At 32.1% G+C, this 14,914-nt stretch overlaps 1 protein-coding gene across 7 annotated transcripts in view; it reads right to left on the bottom strand.

Annotated features, from left to right (window-relative positions):
• The window catches only part of LOC148607633 (serine/threonine-protein kinase 36-like), a 45,121-nt gene that overhangs the window by 29,185 nt on the left and 1,022 nt on the right, over positions 1-14,914 (bottom strand). For 4 of the 7 annotated variants that reach the window (XM_088543462.1, XM_088543464.1, XM_088543463.1 and 1 more), the window contains exons 2-17: positions 13,908-14,009; positions 11,490-11,630; positions 10,811-10,888; positions 9,684-9,863; positions 9,459-9,526; positions 8,645-8,871; positions 7,639-7,799; positions 6,532-6,690; positions 5,334-5,354; positions 4,964-4,987; positions 3,760-3,918; positions 2,590-2,810; positions 1,831-1,930; positions 1,369-1,466; positions 809-914; positions 227-377 (exon numbers count right to left, since the gene is read on the bottom strand). In XM_088543462.1, the coding sequence (XP_088399588.1) occupies positions 227-377; positions 809-914; positions 1,369-1,466; positions 1,831-1,930; positions 2,590-2,810; positions 3,760-3,918; positions 4,964-4,987; positions 5,334-5,354; positions 6,532-6,690; positions 7,639-7,799; positions 8,645-8,871; positions 9,459-9,526; positions 9,684-9,863; positions 10,811-10,888; positions 11,490-11,630; positions 13,908-14,009 (1,996 nt within the window). The remainder of the gene's footprint in view (positions 1-226; positions 378-808; positions 915-1,368; positions 1,467-1,830; positions 1,931-2,589; positions 2,811-3,759; positions 3,919-4,963; positions 4,988-5,333; positions 5,355-6,531; positions 6,691-7,638; positions 7,800-8,644; positions 8,872-9,458; positions 9,527-9,683; positions 9,864-10,810; positions 10,889-11,489; positions 11,631-13,907; positions 14,010-14,914) is intronic. The other 3 variants (XM_088543465.1, XM_088543468.1, XM_088543467.1) reach the window with 2 other exon arrangements.

Raw genomic sequence — 14,914 nt, 5'->3', positions numbered from 1 at the left:
AAATTTTGCCTGCTTCTTAGACAGAGAAGTACTTAAATTGTTCAAGCTTAACTCTACCAATTTTCATAAAAGTATTTAAGACAAATAAATAAAAGCAGTTTTCAGGTCATATCTTTGTAAATATTTTAATTAAAAAAAGATAAATGATAAAACAAATAGATGAGCAAATTGAAATACATTTCAAGCCATAGATAGAAAAACCCACACATCATATGCATAAACTTACCAATTAATTTCTTTAAGAGAGGTTCATCCAGCCTGCAACAGCCGACTATGGCATCTATAGCATCAGTCTGTTTAGTTGCTAAGTGGGTAAAATACTGATTGGCTAACTTAAGTTTGTCTCTTTCCATTGCCTCACATGTATACATGGAACACTAGTAACAGAGAATATGTGAAAGTACATGTATACAATATTATGTAGCACTATCTATTAGATTTTTTAAAATACATGTAATACCCTTTTTTTCTTTATTCTTTTCATTCGAGTTCTTCAATTAAGTGGCTGATTGTTGGTTGCTAATAAAATATTTAATTTGTTGCATTTATTACATTTAAAGTCAGTCATTAACCATTTGAAAAATGGAAAAAGTTTACAAATAAGAATTGTAAGTAATTATATCGTATTTCAATCATGGTTAAATTTTAAATTGCAAATTTTAATTTGTGGAACTACAATGAAGGCTTTACCTTACAAGAGGACAACCATTACTTCACATCCTAAGTTCTTTATAAATTAATGTGAAATATCAAAAAAACATTTCTTTCAAAGATCTAACAAAGGGGAATAACTCATTCTTGTACTAACCAGAAGAACTTGTTCCCTGAGTCTGAGATCTTCATCTGAGGTAACATTCAGTAACTTTGGTACTAAAGACATGAAATCTGTCATGGCATTAAAATATTGCTGGCAGCTAGAATGAAAAAAAAAATGGTAGAATTGTTATGTAATGTTCAATAATACATTTCAGAAATGAACCTTTGAGATTCTAGTTCATTGTGGTTTAAGCAAAGCAATTTATTCCTATTTATATCCTTGTAACGATTAAGGGATAAATAAAGACATAAATGGACAGCCCGTGGTAAGACAATGATAAATTGGACTCTCTGTTAATCATTTTATATTGTTATAATACAGTAAAGGAATTATATCTATTTTCTTGTAACCTTAGACTTCCAATATATCAGCTGTTAAATTTCAAAATAATCAATCTTATGATGTTATTGAAACATATTGATTTTTTTCATAAATGTACATGCTTATAAACACATTCTGACAGGAATATCTTTCAGAGTGTGATTATTTATCATTAACACTGAATTCCCTCAAACAATACAAAATAGTTCCATAATCTACCAATAGCTTACATATCTTTCTCCACCTCCTCATTCCAACTGATTTCACTGGCAAAGAAAGCATTCACTGCTATAACTAGATCTATAAGGATCTGTTGGCACCATGGTTGCTAAAACGTGATGAGTAAGAAAATAAATGGAAGACTACAGACAGTCAGTGAGCTTTTCAGACCTACAGTTTTCAGGTAAAAAAGCAGAAATTTACTTTAAAAAGAATTTTTAACTGGAGAACTTAAATTAGAAAAATAGGAATTATGCTTTAAAATGGAAGAAAATCAAGACTGGAATAACTTTTCACATGGATATTATTTTTGTTTTTATTGCATTTCAAGCTTGTGTTCTCTTTGTACATGTACTAAAATTTGACAAAGCTGTATGTATAGACTGCTGCTACACATGTATCCTGGAATATATCACATTTAGTTGTGACCATGAAAGTTTTGACTTATTTTTGTATCTATTAATAAAGACTACCTGTCTGACTTTTGGTTTTTCAAGAATGTTGTGTATCATCTTTAGTTGCTGTTGAGGAAGTGATAAGGCCTTAACAAAGGTTACAATCCAACTCAGTTCACTGAAATATTACAAACAAATCTTAAGTTTTTACTGGAAATTTAAAATTGAAGTAGATAAACTTCATATATATTTCAAAAATAGGTATCTTACATTCATGGGTTTCATTTATAAATACTCATTATTAAGTTAAAAGTTTGAAGATGTGGTGTCATATGATTTTTTTCTTCTTTCTTTTCAATTATTATTATTATTTATCATAAATTGAACTCTAATATGTAATGCATTGTGTAGTCTTGGATTATAAGTATTTGTTACATGTTACTGTCCAACACCCTAGTCAGGTGGTGGTTGTGGGAGGATAGTAAAATCCAGACTACTGAAAAATAAATAAATGATAAAAAAAAGTTTCAAAAAAAGTTAAAGTCTGATCAAATTATAAAATCAATAACTACATAGTTGTAATAAATACTCAGACTTGCAGATATGTGTATCAACTGGAGTTAGGATGAGTACACAGCAAAGGATTAAGTTAACTAACAGCAACTTGTGGCCCATGTCTTATCAGAGAAGGGGAAAATAGGTAGGTAGGTACGTAATGAAATTCTACTCGGTAAATGAATTCAGATGACCTTACATCTCTTAAAATATTACTACAGTTTTTTTGTTTTTTTCCTCAAATTTAGTATCTACAGAATGCCAATTGCCAAATGTACTTACCATTTAAGTGTAATCAGATTGGTTATGATTCTGAGTACAGACTTTAACTTAGCAGCTCCTTCTAACATCCCATCTAGTAGCTGTGTAGAGCTGTTCTGTATTCGTGTGTTCAGTCGAGCATGAAATTTACTGTCTCTAAGCATTAATAAAGCTTTCTCAGGATCCCCTTCTTGGTCTGTGGCATCAATAAGCCCCTCCCACTCATCATCACTGCATACTTCCTAAAAGTACAAAAATATTGCAATAAAATACATGATGTTGCATAAGTTGTTGTGCTTTGCATACCCCCACTCGCACAGGAAGTTGATATTGAAGAGCAACCAAATTGCTTACAACATATGCCTTATCTATATGATTTGAAATCAATCCATCCAATGGGTGCAGAGACAATTGTGACTTAAATTTTAACAGACTGACTGGCAGACAGACAGACAAGGTAGTTCCAATATATCACCCACTCAGACTCCTATAAATATAAATGAAGTAAATTAACAGGGGCCCATATTCACTTTCAAGTGTGGAAGGTCCTACATTTTCAAAATTGCAAATCAATGGACGAAGTTAGGAAAACCAAAAGTCATCAATGACGTGCCAAAGATAAGGTCTGTACATCCTAGATTAGAATTTATTGGTCTTGGAAACTGAACCACCCCTAATACGAATCCATGAAATATCTATGTCGATAAAATCAACAGAATACATTCATCTGAACAATACTATATTTGACAAGTATATACAACACTTCGGAACATGCAAGCCTTCTTAAACCTCACATCAACAGGCACATGATCTGCAAATCATGACCTGGTTTCGTAAAAAATCTCAAATTTAAAATTTACAGAGCTTTTTTCTAAAATCTTAAAATAGGTCAAATTTAGAGTTGAGGAAGGATTTGACTCATTTGAAAAAAAATCTAAAATAATGAATTCTTATAAAACACATACCAGTATAAGTTGAACATTTTAGACCTTACATGTATTTCTGCCATTGAATGTATGTGTTAACAATAGTAAACTTTTACCTCTGGTAATTTTGTGGAGAGACCTTTTGTACAGACAGCAGAAAATTAGAACTTAAAAAGTGGTAGACTGAATTAAAAAAAAAAACAGTGCAGGGAAATATTGAGACTTTGATCGTTATTATTTTTTCACTAAGTAATAAGCGTTATACCTCCCCATCTAGTTTGACGTTTTCAATAGTTTTTGTTTTTTCTTTTCGTTCTTTCTCAGGATATCTGCGGACTGTTGTCCGACCCTCAATCTCTATACTTGGGTACTCCTTCTCATAGTCTTTACTGATTCTATCTGGTCTGGGAGTGGGGCTTATATTCTGTGAAAGAAAATAAAAATATAAAAAAATATAAAAGGAACAAACACAAAACACACAAAAAAAAAAAAAAAAATATAATTGACAAGTAAATTAGAAATCAGTTACAGTAAGGAAACAGTAAAAGTTAGAGATACTGTATACGTACTAATTTTCGCGGTGGACAGAAAACTGTGAAAAATAGTACCCTTGAAATTGATTTTTAACACTACACAACACTAATCATTTTTAAAATTGATACCCACAAATATGTTCACTTGATAGAATCCGTGATAATTAGCAACCGCAAAAATTAGTATGTTTACAGTAAGTGAAACAATCTACTTGGATTGAGTCAATTTCAAGCTATTTCAATTTAAAAGAATGAATAAAAATCAATCTGAACAGCTTTAAAAGACTAGAAGCTAATGACTGCATGCATGAAGAACACTGTAATGATATGAAAATTTCTTTTAAATGTTTTGGAGCACAAACACAGCCTCTAACTCCCCTTTTAAAACTATGCAAAAAATTAGTGTACAATAATTATTCTTCATGTATATGCAGACTAAATTGATCATTTCACTTAAAAAATATTGGAAGAAGAAAGATGTAAAGTGACTATCAGACAAGAAGTGTTTAAAATAAGCCGACATTCTTACGAAGTCCTCATTAACATTCTTATGAAATCCTCATTGACATTCTTAGGAAGCCATTGACATTCTTATGAAGTCCTCATTAACATTCTTATAAAGCCATTGACATTCTTATGAATTCTCATTAACATTCTTATGAAGTCATCATTAACATTCTTATGAATGAAGTCCTCATTTAAAATGTGAAAATATAACATGTATAGACAAAAGTTTCCTATTCAATTTAAGAAACTGGTGCAAAGCCTTCCCTTGATGCCATTAGCCACACTAACTATTTAACCATAATACCATGCAATATTTTGTGCAATAGTTTAAAAATGCAATAAATCATTTCATTGTAATAAAGTGCATTTATGATATTCTGATTCATTTCTTAGCAGAAGCCATTCCAAAAACCAGTGACAGTGACTTACTCCATAATGGTCAATCTTTTTAGACTGAAAATGATTATATGATATCATTATGTTACAAAGAAAGCATCAATGTTTACACAACATTAAAATACAGATAATCAACAGCAACAACATCACAGACAAATTATATATTTTGACAAGAAAAAAAACCTGATGGTCTATAATTGTGCATAAGTTAAAAATTTTCCTTAAATTTCATGTGCAATGACAAAACAAAGGTAGTTGCATGTAGAATGTTACACGATTTTTCATTAGGAATCAGAAAGTTACCTAATGAAGAAGATATAAAATTGTACATAAACAAAACAAATCCAGGGTTCTACAAAAAACATGAAGGGAATTACAAAGCATGAAGCTACACTAATGTTACCTCAATTTCTGGTTGGTTTTCCTGTTGAAAAAATAAAATGCTCATGTTATGGCACAGCAATCATAAATTACTTCAACATTCTATTGGACCTTTCAGAAGTGCAACTAAATTCAGACTAAGCTAATGGTAATACTTTTACCAGTGTGTGAAACATCCATTTATTGTTTTGGTAAGTTGAAATAGAAGGTTACTCGAAAATTTGCCAAGAAGAATAAACAAGGGTAAAACCCCTCTCCTTTGGAGTGAGGTTATAAAAAACATTTTACACACGGTTTCAGGGCCTAATCTAGATACTGATGACAAGGAGAAGTTTTTGTAAATTCTGTTTGAAAAATAACAATATTGACATTTTTGTCGATGTAATCTATTACAAAAACTTCATACCCTCAAAGACAAAAATGGGAGAAGTAAGCATAAACAAGGAGAAGTTTTTGTCCATTTCTCCCTCTAGATTAGGCCCTGGGTTTTAATCTTTTGAATTTTTAACTAGTCCCTTTAGCAAGGGCAATGCCATATAGAAACATGGAAGTTGAATTACTGAAGTAGTCCATTTTCAGTTTACAAAGAGTTAATGTGATAAAGCAATAATTATCTAGAGTATCATAATTATGAAGTACTTCTTATGTAAAGCTAAGAATACGATTAAAAAGTAACACAACAAAAATGTTAGATAATTTCAATAGTTCACAAAAACATTAACTTTCAATTATAAAAACTGAATCTAAAAAATCAAAATATATGTATAAGGGTGTCAGTATACACTTATAACATAATGCAAAAGTTTGAATACTGTATGGTCGGTCATTTTCACGTGGTGCCAGTATTGGCATTTCTAAGCGGCCTATCTAATAACACCAAAATAAATTTGGCAAAATATTTACTCTGAGCGTAAGTGCTTCATGTACCACATAGCATCTGTAAAAATTAGAAAGGTAATTCTTTTCATATACATGTACCTTTTTGCTTCGAAAATTGCCAGATTTAAGACCTGCCAAAATAACCCTCCATACAGTAACAGCTAAAACAAGAAACAAAGTATCCTCTCTTTAAAATTTATTCATGTGATCTTCACCTATTAACAAAATCCACTGAAGGATGTTGATAGTAGGTTTTTTTCTCAACATCAGATAAACTTCCCTAGAGTGTACTTTGACACCCTCAATACATCTATTTATAGATCAATCCCTTCACAACTTACATCACTTAAACCAGTGTTCTGCCATTCCTCTGTGTGAGATCGTTCTTGCTCTTGTGGTTGAGGTTGTGGTGGTGGAGGAGTGGGCTCCTTTTCTTTTTCCGGAGGTTTTTTACTTGGTCCCCAAGCTTCTTTGTCTCCTGGTGAATCCTCCTTCCCTTTCTATAAAGAAAAAGAAAACCAAAATGCAACAATGAACATTTTAATCAGAAGGTTTGATCAAATATGAAGTTGCACATGTCATCCTAGGTATACCCCCACTCGTACAGGAAATTGGTATGGAACAGCAACTATTACTTCCAAATTATGTCCAATCTGTATAAACTGAAATCCATTGAGAGATGAGTTAATTACAACAAAATTTAGACAGATAGAATAACAAATGGCCAGAAAAGGTGATTCAAATATACCCTCACCCTTTGAGTTTAAAATGTTATGTTTTGTCAGATGGAGATTGCTATGTTTCATGTTTATGCATATACAGTACAAATCTTTACATTTATGACAATTTTTAAATAATAGCTCACACACTGACCTTTACATGAGTTCCCCCTTTTTGAAATTAAATAGATTTTCTGACCAGTGAAAAATTGTTACAAATGTAAAGATTTTTCTGTATCTCTTTAAATGACAAATGAGGGAAAGAAGACTAGTTTAATAACCATAAATTTTATGAACCTTTTTAAAAATTACTCCTTCCATGTAACTTTCGGAGAAAAAATTATCTCTTAGGGAACCAACATTGTAGTGGTAACCTCTGTTTATTGTAATATTGCATAAAGTGAACACATTTTTCAGGAGGTACCCTGCACCCAGTTGTCAAATAAGACAAATGATCACCCACACCAATAAAATAGTCTTTGGACTGCAGCTTGACAGGACCATATAATATTTGCAGTCATAAAAATAAGGTAACATTTCAGAGAAAGTGAAATGAGCTGACATTTCCTGATTGTCTTTTTGATATATTCACTAAATCCATTCTCATTGTACTTTTGATTATTTGAGATAGTATAAGAATTTAATCGATTCACAGCAAGAAAACTGATATTTTGTCGTGGCAATTTTCCATGTGAGCAATGTATTTAGAGAGTTAGCTAATAGATTTACCTTCTTTTCCTCTTCCATTGCCTTTTTCCTTGCCTTTGCCAGTATTTTAGAAGTTCCTGGAGGATGAGCTTTTTCCTGTGCCTGTTTTTCTTTCCTTATTACCATAGAAGCTGTCAGTGGCTGTGTAAATGGGCTGGGCAACTTAGCATCCTCTTCCTTGACTACAAAATTTGTCGAAACAAACTGTAGTTTCTTTTAAAGATCTTCAATTTACTGCTTCTTAGGTCACATGATACATAAATTGAATGACAATCATTTGTTAAAATCAAATTGATATGTGCATTTATAAGTAAACTACTTTTTCCTTTGATCCTGTTGACAGATATTTTTTTATATCGCGTATATGACAAGATATTCAAAAGTATCTGTCAAAACAATGGATGATTGTGATGTCATCAAATCTTCTTTTAAAAGATTTACTTATGAAAATGATATCACACACAAACCTATTGTGTGACAAGTAGTCCAAAAACTAAATGTACATAAAATTGACTTAAAATTCAATAATTGGAATACCAATTAACAGAATAATATTTTTTTTTATATTGATACTTACAATATCATATGAAATATCTCAACTTGTGCTCACACACTCGTCCAGATATTCCATATGACAATGTCAGTATCAAAATTGAAAGTAACTATTATTCTACATGTATGACCTCAGAAATAATACACACCATCCTTTTAAATGTACTTATACTTTTACAACATATCAAACTGAGTGAATATATCACAAAATACAAATTCTGTGCATTCAAATTTTATTTTATTTTATCCAAAAGAATATATCCATATTCACTGTCATTAACTGAACTTGATTCTTCTTAATTTACTCATCCATTTTGTAAACAAGTTAATTTGGGGGGGGGGGGCGGTACAATTTTTGTGGTGTAATATGTTCACAGAAAAAGCACAAAAAATACAGTGCAAGAGTGAAGATTTCACGCCTCAAATGATTCTTTACCCAGAAAAGACTTATGTATAGTCATTTTTTTCAACTAACCTGACACTCCATCAGTAACAAAAGGATGCATCAACAAATCAGGCCAAGCTAATCTAGATCTTGGGTTCTTGGTAAGAAGTCCTTGTAAGAAGTCTTTAAATATTGCTGTCATGTTTTTAGGCCATTTGACTGGATCCTTTATGATAAGACTGACAAGCTGGAAGATACTGTTAGTGTAGAAGGGAGGAGTACCAGTAAACAACTCATACAGAATGCATCCTAAAGCCCTGCAATGGGAAACAAACAAATCCTTTAGTAAAATCTAATCAAGTTTGTGTGCTTTTCTCTGTAAAAGCTATTCCAGTTAGACCAAAATAGTAATAGATGTTACCAATTCAAATTAAGTATGAATTTACCAATGTTACAATTAATAATCAAAAATAAAATATGACATCCAAGGCCTAACAAAGTTAATTACTTCATTCCATGACCCTATTGTATCTTTTGTATCTTTTCAGAGTGTCTCATTGCCCATTTTTAGACAGATATCCCTAATAACTTTTCTGTCTATGAAAAAAGCATTCTCATCACATTTTTGGGCAATACAAAGGCAATAAGAAATGCCTCCCACAAACTCTCTCTTTTCGAGAAAAAAATTGCCATAGAACCAAAAGAACCAAATGTTGTTCTAAGTTTATCATTCAACTAAATTTTAAACAATGCACTTTACTTGTATAATCTTCATCTGAGAATTTAAGCATTTAAAATAAATATAGTAATTAAAATAAATGTACTAATTTTTTAAAAATTATTGTTTCACAACCATGTCTAATCTTTGATTTTCTTATTACATATTTTTTTTAAGGTTACACACCACAAGTCAGCAGTATGGTCATATGGTTTCTCTTCTACTAACTCTGGTGACATATACAATGGGGTACCCTGAAATTATAACATTATAAAATCATAGATCATCTAATTACACTAGCAATGTAATAAATACATTAGCACCTTTTATTTTGTTATAGAACCATACATTAATGTGTTACAGTAAAACCTGTCAAGTGACCTTCCAAGTGACTGTATTTAAAAATTTTACCTTAATTGACGTCAAGACTAAAGTGTTAAAGCTCATGGCTCTAGCAAAGCCGAAATCACAGAGCTTGATGATGCCTCCTTTCCCAAGCAGTATGTTCTGTGGTTTCATGTCTCTGTGTAAGATTCTATGGGAATGGAGATAGTACAAGGCTGATACTAACTGGCAAGCTATTATCTGTACCTAAAATGGAAAAAAAATAAAGGCTAGCAGGCAATCTTTTTTTTTTTCAAAAAGTGAACAGCATCTTACTTCTAAACAGTTCATCATTTCTGCAGTTGATTTTTGTCTTTTAGTAGTACCTCTTTAGTCATTTATTGAAAAAAAAGTATACTTTTTAAGTTTAGGAATGTATTTCTTTCCCCTGAAATGATACTGTTCTTAGGTACATCTACATGCAAAATCATCTCCTACATCTAGTGTAAAATGACAATTCTACACTTGAGATACCATTAGTTAAATTTTCAACTTAAAAGCACTTAAATCATTTTTCTCAATTGTAGAAATACATCTTATCTGTATATGTATCTGATCTTGGTAACATCCAAACAAGTTGAGTTCTCTGTGTATTATGTCATTAATCATAACAAAAAAAACCAACTTGTTTTGAGGACAACACCTGAACATTATTTAAAGCAAAATATCCTCTAGAGGGGATAACTAATTTTCTCACCCAGGTCAGGAAGTGTGGAAATTGAACAGAAATCAGAAGGAAGACACATGTATCAAGTATGTACCAAGTTATGTAATCTCAGTTGTACATTGTTCTAACAATTAGTTGAGACTTTTGACAGTCAAGGTATTGTTTACTTTTCAAATACTGTACATCAGGAAATTTCTGTTACATTCGCAAGGTCTGGGGAATCATGAAAATAAAAGCTAGACAAATTTATATCCAGATATTTCACAGTTATCTCCAATAGACCATATCCGTGGACACAAAAAATAAAGACTGCAAAAATTTAGTACCCAATTCATAGCAAATCATGAAATTTGGAAGGTATTCTCAAAGTCAAATTTTATCATTAAAACTGCCTATTTCTTGCATTTTGATAAATTCAAAATGCAAAACAAAAAACTAATGCTTAAATTCCAATCCATTTTGTCTAATTTTAACTAGTGAAATTTACTTGTTCTTCAGGTAAACTACCATCATCTTCTAGAATCTGGAAAAGTTCCCCCTCAGCATAGTCAGTCACCACAACCACCTGTTAAAAGCAAGAAGACTTTAAATTTTGATGTATGCAAGAAAGCAGAAGATAAAGTCAAAGACAACAATTCATACACAAAATTAATTTCATATGGTAGATTTAAATTATACTAGGGGTTCCTTACATATGTTAAACACTCTTTGATTCAAGATTCTGCCATATTACACTGATACAATTCAGTATGTAAAAAAAAGTATTTTTCCCACATAAAAGCCATATACACATGTACTTACAAAAACAATGATAAAAACTTGATTACTTTAAAGATTCTCATACACAGATTATAGACAAAATACAAGTTTCTACAGTGACACAATCTTTTAAGTTTGAAGCTTTAGAGTTTTAGGTCATTCTACTTCAAAGCTATTCAAACTTGAAAAAATGTGTCCAAAAGATCATACAAATGTTTAGTAGTAATACAGTAGAACACACTACAATAGTACATGTATACTGGAGATTTCTGTCTAGAGAGCTAATTAAATCCCTCAAAAACCTACCTAAATTAATATTGACATTGGTATCAGTTCAATTCATATTGCCATAATTGTCAATATTTTTTGTATAGTTCAAAATATGTCAGTTATTGTAGTACAGTTACCTCTTTGTCTGTTTCAAAGCTATCTAACATCTCTATGATATTTTCATGATGCAGATTCCTCATTATCTCTATCTCTCGTCTTAAGTTCTTTAGCTCTTTTTCAGGTTTTCCAACTTTCGGAATAAACTTAAGGGCAACAACCTGCAGTAAGAATAATTGATTTTAAGTTGATACTGTCTTGCAGAAAAAAGAAAAATAACGCCAAGACGTGTACAGGTATTCTCTATGAAATCATTCACAACATGATGTGATATACATGCAGGGGCTGCTCTAGCTTCCAAAATTCTGTTGCCAATTTTCAGAAATTAGAGGTGGGGGGTGGGGCAAAAAAAAAATTATACTTTTTTTGAAAAAATATGACAGTATTAAGTCCACTGATGAATTATCTTTGTCAATTCATCAAAATAACCTCTCCATTCATGACATACATGTACACAAGATTCACTCTTGATGCATGAATGAAGCAGGTTTTTAGCTCTAGTCTGTCACTTTCATATGCATAAAATAATGTTTGTTTGTTTGGGTTTAACGTCCGAGCAGCAATATTTCAGCTATATTCAGACGATGAACATGAAATTGATGATAAAATGAACATGAAATGATGATGAAATGAAAAAGGGCTGGGACACAAGGACAATAGGGTCGACAAATTTTGATTGCCATGGGAAATAGGGAGAGGTGGGTAGGGTCGGGCAATTTAGCCTCCTGTGGCGGAGCCCTATGGTTCCTACTCCGGGAGAATACCACAGTAGGGTTCTTTAATGTGAGAGGAAAGTGGCATCTTTCCCAACACGGTGCACCACTATGGTTTACGATCAGGTTTTCTGTATTATAGCCTGACAACCCCAGCATTTAACACGCCAGGGGCACACATCCCAGTTGCTCTGTGGGCAGAGCGCCCTAGCCCCCGGCTAAGGTTCTGAGCACTATTTAGTCGCCTTTTACGACAAACTTAGCGCTGCTGCAGGCCTATTCTTTTAACACCCGGACCTACACTGGGCGCATAAAATAATAAAGTACTACTCCAGAAACATGTATTTTATTTCTATCAAGGACTTTATTACTATTCTCACATAGTCCCTGATTTTAAAGCATTTTCACCTTTGTCCTTCATGGTCTAATTTTTCTTACAATATAATTTGTTTTTTTTTTTAATTTAACAAACTGGATTCTTTTTTTTTTTCAAGTGATAAAATTTCTAACAAACTACATTTTGTACCATGGACCATTAATTGTGTCCCTGTTTAATTATCTTGATATCTGAATAGTATTTCCTTAATTAGATTTTGGGAATCCCCATTCTATTTGTTTACCAATTTTCCCGCCAAAAAGTCACATGGCAAAGTGTAAACAAATGTCATCCATTTTCTTTCATCAATTCTTTAATTTCTAAGTGTTTAGACACTTCCTGATGGGATAATCATTGTTAATTGGATTTAATTTATTCTGTTATTAGGTAAGTTTTTGTTCAATTCCAAAATACATGTACATGTATTTTGGAATTTAACAAAAAATATCCATTTCCTAGGCGCGTAGTTTTGCCTGCACTTAATTTTGCCAATTTTTTTTTGAGATAAAATACATCCACGAGAGGCATAAATGATGCTCTTAAACACTATCTCTGCAGAGCTTCGGGGGGGGGGGGGTGCTCCGCTTTGCCTACACTTCAATTTGGCCTCAGCTACGCACCTGTTTTCTGACTTCTTACCTTTATAAATATTTATTGAAACCATTAGATACAATTGATGATCCAATTTCAATTGTAAGTGTACTTTTAAAGGTCTTGTAGCAAATTTTTGGATGTTCCCTCCACAGGACATGAACTCGTACTGCTGTGACATCTATGGCAACAAGGCCTCCACAAAGTCCAGCACCATAGACCACTCAATATCACACTGTACCAATTTGATCCGATGAAGCAGTGTAGCGAATTCAGTCGTCACATTCTGAGATGTTGTATAATATTGATTTGCTGTGACATGTATCATTAATTTGATCCTCTATCCTACATAATAACACCTAGAAGAACTGTCCCATACTACCAAACATCATGTACTAAGTTACAGCCCTAGATTTATCCTATGAGGAGGAATGACACGGCCAGCGAAAGCTATATTTTATATAGCCTAGCTGGCCGAGTGGTCTAGGGCACTGGACTTTGTGCAGGCAGTGTTGCCATAGATGTCACAGTGGTACAAGTTCGAGTTGGAGGAACAACCAAAATCATAGGGAATTTAAAAGTTAATTTTTACCATATTAAGTTTTTAGTGAAAAAAAAAATGAATTTAACATCATAAATGTATGGGAAAACTAATTTATTTTTTATTTCTCATTACATTAAAAATATATGGATCTAGGTTGAAACTCTCATATGAATAAAAAATCTACATGTACATGTATCTACACATTTGGTCTTACCTGTGATGAGAACTTTTTCCTGCCTTTATACACTTTACCAAAGGATCCCTCACCAATAATTTCAAGGACATGGTAATTGTCCATCTTGTTTTCTAACCGTTTCTGAAAAGGACATTTGACATGCAATGACCATTAAAATTTATCAGACCAAATCCTAATTCAATCATCAACAAGACTGAGAAGCTAGGTGTAAGCAGTCAATGTGAATGTTGCTTTAATTTCCTAAGCCATTCTACCACCTAATTTACTTACTCTTATCAACTTTATATTACTTCAGAATTTCAGAGTCGAAATCTCCTCTCACTTAACATCCCTCTAAATTAAATTTTAGACTTTAAAAGTAATAATTATTCTAATGGATAATATTGGAGTTTTGTTATGACTTGACACTTAAAAGGGGACCGTCGAATGGATCAACCAGGGATAGGTTGATAATGGGACATGTCTACAAAGCAAGACATTCATTAATTTATTAACTTATATTTATATCATGTGCATGCCGCTACATGTGATAACCAATAAAACTCAAATCAGAAATTTCGTTCAAGAGTTTAGATTTCAGAAAAGGGGGATTTTAAATAGACAATTTATTTTTAGTTATACTCTTATATTCTGATTAAGAATGTGTTTGAATCATTTGTATTCAGTTGTCCATGCACAGTTCAAATTGGTTTTAAAGCTACCTTGGAAACATTACATCCTATCTACTGTTAACTGCTCTACCACACAAGGTCAGATGACATAAACAGTAAACTTGGTACTTAACCTTAATATTTAAGTTAATTTAATTAGGAATTGTAATGTCAGATATGAACATCAGGCATCAATTATTAGGTAGCAGGTTGATCTGTTCCCATACTTTTCCATTCCCAAGTTTATCCATCCTCAGGTTTTTCTGTCCCCTCTAATAATTATATTGTATGAATTGATGTGTATAAAATTTAGTGTCATATACCAAAACTTGTTATTTACAGACAATTTTATTTAAGACTGCAGTCATTACACTT

This window comes from Perna viridis, chromosome 9 (genome assembly GCF_037379345.1).
Source record: "Perna viridis isolate PV_CMFRI_1.1 ecotype Kerala chromosome 9, ASM3737934v1, whole genome shotgun sequence".
NCBI lineage: Eukaryota > Metazoa > Mollusca > Bivalvia > Mytilida > Mytilidae > Perna > Perna viridis.
This window is presented reverse-complemented; position numbering and strand designations above follow the sequence as displayed.